Source organism: Sander vitreus, unplaced genomic scaffold (assembly GCF_031162955.1).
Source record: "Sander vitreus isolate 19-12246 unplaced genomic scaffold, sanVit1 ctg288_0, whole genome shotgun sequence".
In the NCBI taxonomy this organism is placed as follows: domain Eukaryota; kingdom Metazoa; phylum Chordata; class Actinopteri; order Perciformes; family Percidae; genus Sander; species Sander vitreus.
Window position 1 is genome coordinate 130,001 of NW_027595443.1, and position 5,000 is coordinate 135,000.

General features: G+C 41.7%; 1 protein-coding gene across 3 annotated transcripts in view; it reads left to right on the forward strand.

Annotated features, from left to right (window-relative positions):
• thop1 (thimet oligopeptidase 1) overlaps positions 1–5,000 on the forward strand; it is a 26,187-nt gene that overhangs the window by 13,643 nt on the left and 7,544 nt on the right. For all 3 annotated transcript variants that reach the window (XM_078244677.1, XM_078244678.1, XM_078244679.1), the window contains exons 5-7: positions 644–746; positions 2,023–2,180; positions 4,764–4,899. In XM_078244677.1, the coding sequence (XP_078100803.1) occupies positions 644–746; positions 2,023–2,180; positions 4,764–4,899 (397 nt within the window). The remainder of the gene's footprint in view (positions 1–643; positions 747–2,022; positions 2,181–4,763; positions 4,900–5,000) is intronic.

Consider the following 5,000-nt stretch of genomic DNA (forward strand, 5'->3'; position numbering starts at 1 on the left):
CTGGAGGCAGCTCCTCTGTGTGCGCTGTAAAAAATACACCGTTGTGTATATACTGTATATACTATATTTTTACTTATTTAACTGTCTAGTAAAGTTCAAAGACAGTGTTTAATAAGTGCAATCCACATGTTTACATATGTTTATTACAGTGAATAATAATGTAAGTACTACTAAGTGTGGTAAAGCCACATATTTGTTTTTTATATTTCTGCAACCAGCCCTTTAGTTTGTGTGACTAGTTTCTGACTTTCATATGAATGTTTCCACCAGGCGGTCAGTGCTCAGTATTACTAGTAATACTACTGGGACTGCAGTAGTATTACTAGTAATACTACTGGGACTGTAGTAGTTAGATGAAAGATGTCATTCATATACATTCATGCATCACCTGATGTCATCATCACATCCAGGCCTCCAGGAAACAACAGTTAGGTGAATCTATCTAATGTTGTGTTGTTCATACTATACGATGATTTATTGCTCGTCTTTGTTGAATAATACAGAAGACAAAGAGCTTCAAAAATTATCGCAATATTTTTGAAAACAATCGCAATTAGATTATTTTCAAAAAACGTAGTAGTAGTATGAGATGTAGATATTTAAGTCAGATCTAGGTATTTACAGTAACTCTCTGCTGTAACAGGAGATCATGAGCATCAAGAAGAAGCTGAGCAACCTGTGCATCGATTTTAATAAGAACCTGAATGAGGACACGACCAGTCTGTCCTTCACCAGAGACGAGCTGGGTGAGTCCCGATCCGGCACACAGTCCCACCCGGTCCTGGTCCTCCTCTCTGGGTATTAAAGGCCCTAAACACCCACACGGCTGACAGTCTGTCCCAGTCCTGCTATACATACATAGTACATATATACGTACATGTATACATAGTATACAGCTGTTATACATCATATCATCCATACAGGGATAGTAGTATACAGCTGTTATACATCATATCATCTGTACAGGGATAGTAGTATACAGCTGTTATACATCATATCATCTATACAGGGATAGTAGTATACAGCTGTTATACATCATATCATCTATACAGAGATAGTAGTATACAGCTGTTATACATCATATCATCTGTACAGGGATAGTAGTATACAGCTGTTATACATCATATCATCTGTACAGGGATAGTAGTATACAGCTGTTATACATCATATCATCTATACAGGGATAGTAGTATACAGCTGTTATACATCATATCATCTATACAGAGATAGTAGTATACAGCTGTTATACATCATATCATCTATACAGAGATAGTAGTATACAGCTGTTATACATCATATCATCTGTACAGGGATAGTAGTATACAGCTGTTATACATCATATCATCTGTACAGGGATAGTAGTATACAGCTGTTATACATCATATCATCTGTACAGGGATAGTAGTATACAGCTGTTATACATCATATCATCTAGACAGGGATAGTACTATACAGCTGTTATACATCATATCATCTATACAGGGATAGTACTATACAGCTGTTATACATCATATCATCTATACAGGGATAGTAGTATACAGCTGTTATACATCATATCATCTATACAGAGATAGTAGTATACAGCTGTTATACATCATATCATCCATACAGAGATAGTAGTATACAGCTGTTATACATCATATCATCCATACAGGGATAGTACTATACAGCTGTTATACATCATATCATCCATACAGGGATAGTACTATACAGCTGTTATACATCATATCATCCATACAGGGATTGTACTATACAGCTGTTATACATCATATCATCCATACAGAGATAGTAGTATACAGCTGTTATACATCATATCATCCATACAGAGATAGTAGTATACAGCTGTTATACATCATATCATCTGTACAGGGATAGTAGTATACAGCTGTTATAACATAATAAAATATTTGACCCACTGGTATCGGCCGATACGCAAGTTCAGGTATCAGAATCGGTATCGGGAAGCAAAAAATGGTATCGGACCATCTCTAGTATTAACTGGTGTGGCGGTGTTGGTTTCAGGCGGCCTCCCAGAGGACTTCCTGAGCTCTCTGGAGAAGGACGGAGAGAAGCTGAAAGTCACGCTGAAGTATCCTCATTACTTCCCCACCATGAAGAAATGCTTCGTCCCAGAAACGCGCCAGAAGCTGGAGGAGGCCTTCAACTCTCGCTGCAAAGAGGTGAAGACATTTAGACATTCAAACGGTTTGGGAGTTACTGTTAGGTCAGTGTTTGGATTTCATTACACAGTGAGGAGTCTGAAGATACTAGTCTCTAATGGAATGGAAATGTATTTATTTGAAACGGGGACAATGCACAAATAAACATTTAAACTTGTAATATAAGAGAATATGTCCCTAGGCAGGTATGACCATTTTAAAAAGAAATGTAACAGGACTATAGATGACGTGGTGACTGTAGTAATTAAAAACAAGCAGTCTAGCAAAAAAACAGGAGCGCCAACAGTCCACTCACTCTATCTCTCCCCCCCTCCCCAGCACACACTCACACACACACACACACACACACACACACAGAGGAAGAGGAAGAATACAGCGATAGATTTACTAAACAACCTGATTGGCTCTTACCAGTGTATCTCTTTGTGTATTTTGTCCACAGCAATCCCACCAATCAGTCCCAAAACCTCCCAGTTAGAGAGGAGATGATCTAACATATTCTTATTAAAACCTCCCAGTTAGAGAGGAAATGATCTAACATATTCTTATTAAAACCTCCCAGTTAGAGAGGAAATGATCTAACATATTCTTATTAAAACCTCCCAGTTAGAGAGGAAATGATCTAACATATTCTTATTAAAACCTCCCAGTTAGAGAGGAGATGATCTAACATATTCTTTATAAATCTTTACAGCCATTCCCTGAAAGAACCAGACAGACAGACGCACACACAGATGCAGGGACAGACGCACACACACGCACAGATGCATGCACACGGACAAACACATGCACACGGACAAACACACACGCACAGATGCATGCACACGGACAAACACACACGCACAGATGCATGCACACGGACAAACACATGCACACGGACAAACACACACGCACAGATGCATGCACACGGACAAACACACACGCACAGATGCATGCACACGGACAAACACACACGCACAGATGCATGCACACGGACAAACACACGCACAGATGCATGCACACGGACAAACACACACGCACAGATGCATGCACACGGACAAACACACACGCACAGATGCATGCACACGGACAAACACACACGCACAGATGCATGCACACGGACAAACACACACGCACAGATGCATGCACACGGACAAACACACACGCACAGATGCATGCACACGGACAAACACACACGCACAGATGCATGCACACGGACAAACACACGCACACACGCACAGATGCATGCACACGGACAAACACGCACAGATGCATGCACACGGACAAACACACGCACAGATGCACGGACAGACGCACACACACGCACAGATGCATGCATACACGCGGACAGATGTGGACAGAGACACACACACACACAGTTGCACCGTCCAAATCTTCTTCTAAACTTGACATTTTCAGCGTGTAGCTCGCTAGCTACAAGTTTGTTGTTTCCTGAAGAGAACAGAGTTTGAGAAGAGAAACACAGAGAGAGGAACAGGAGGGGCAACGACGATTATCCTGGAAATGTTATTCCATTGATCCAGACCAGGATCTGGGTTACTAACTGAGATCTGAGATCATGGTGTGATCACGAAGATGACGTCTGACACGTCAATAAATACAAGAAGTAAACTGGATTTATTATTATTATCCACTAAAGGGCTAAAACAGAGTCTGTGTATGTTTGTGTCTTTGTACTTTTAAAACTTAAACTGGAGTTATGTATTAAACCAGAGGTTCTCAAGCTTTTTTCAGTAATGTTCCCTCTTTGAACAGTTTTTTTAAGACATGTTACCCCCTAACCAGCGTGAATAATTTTTGGTATAAAGAGGAAGAATACAGCGCTGTCAGCGATAGATTTAAGGCGCTTTTCCATCACGTGGTACCTGCTCGCCTCGACTCTACTTGCCTTTTTTGGTTTTCCATTACGAAAAAAAGTCCCTGGTACCTGCTAACAGGTACTTTATGTAGTACCACCTCAGTCGAGGTTCCCAGCGAGCTGAGGCGAGCCGAAAAGGTGACGTGAAAGCGACAGACGGGGGTGTCCTGAACAAACTCCCCCCATCTTTAAATGGTTTATCCAGCTGTGTTTATTTCTGCTGCCTCCAGCTTCATCTGAAACTAAACGTGTCTTCTGACAACAACACACCTTCCACGTTCTGGGTGTCGCGTAACAGACATAGGCTACGGAGAAAGCTCTGCGTGGAGCCTCCACAGAACTGGAAAACAAGCTCAAGTGGTCTGATGTTTATACTTGTGTGCTGGTGTGTGTGTCGAGCCGATGTATAACAACCAGCCACGCTGAGGCGGTACTAACATCTGCAACGGAAAACAGACGCACAGTGTGTCGAGGCGAGTAGAGCAGGTACCATGTAATGGACAAACGCCATTACTAAACAACAGCCTTGGACCTGGAAAACATTTAGATGACGATGGAAAAAGACTGTAGAAAGAAGGAAGTAAGGCAAGAATAGGTCGAAAATGGTAAAAACTTAAAGAAAACGCAGTAGAAAGATGGTAGGCAACAATAGGGCGACAAAAGGTACACAAAATTCAAATAAGCGACAAAGGACTGAGACAGAGTCTCCGTGTGTCTGTCTTCAGGACAACTCGGCCATCCTGAAGGAGTTGGTGGAGCTTCGGGCTCAGAAGAGCTCCGTGCTCGGCTTCAGCACGCACGCCGACTTCGTCCTGGAGATGAACATGGCCAAATCTGGGAAGAAGGTGGCCGGCTTTCTGGGTGAGTGTGTTTACAACACGGTGGATGTTTTCATGTTAAACTAAAAGGATCTTCCTCTTTAACTAAAAGGTCTATCTCTGTAGGATCCTTTCATAATGTTG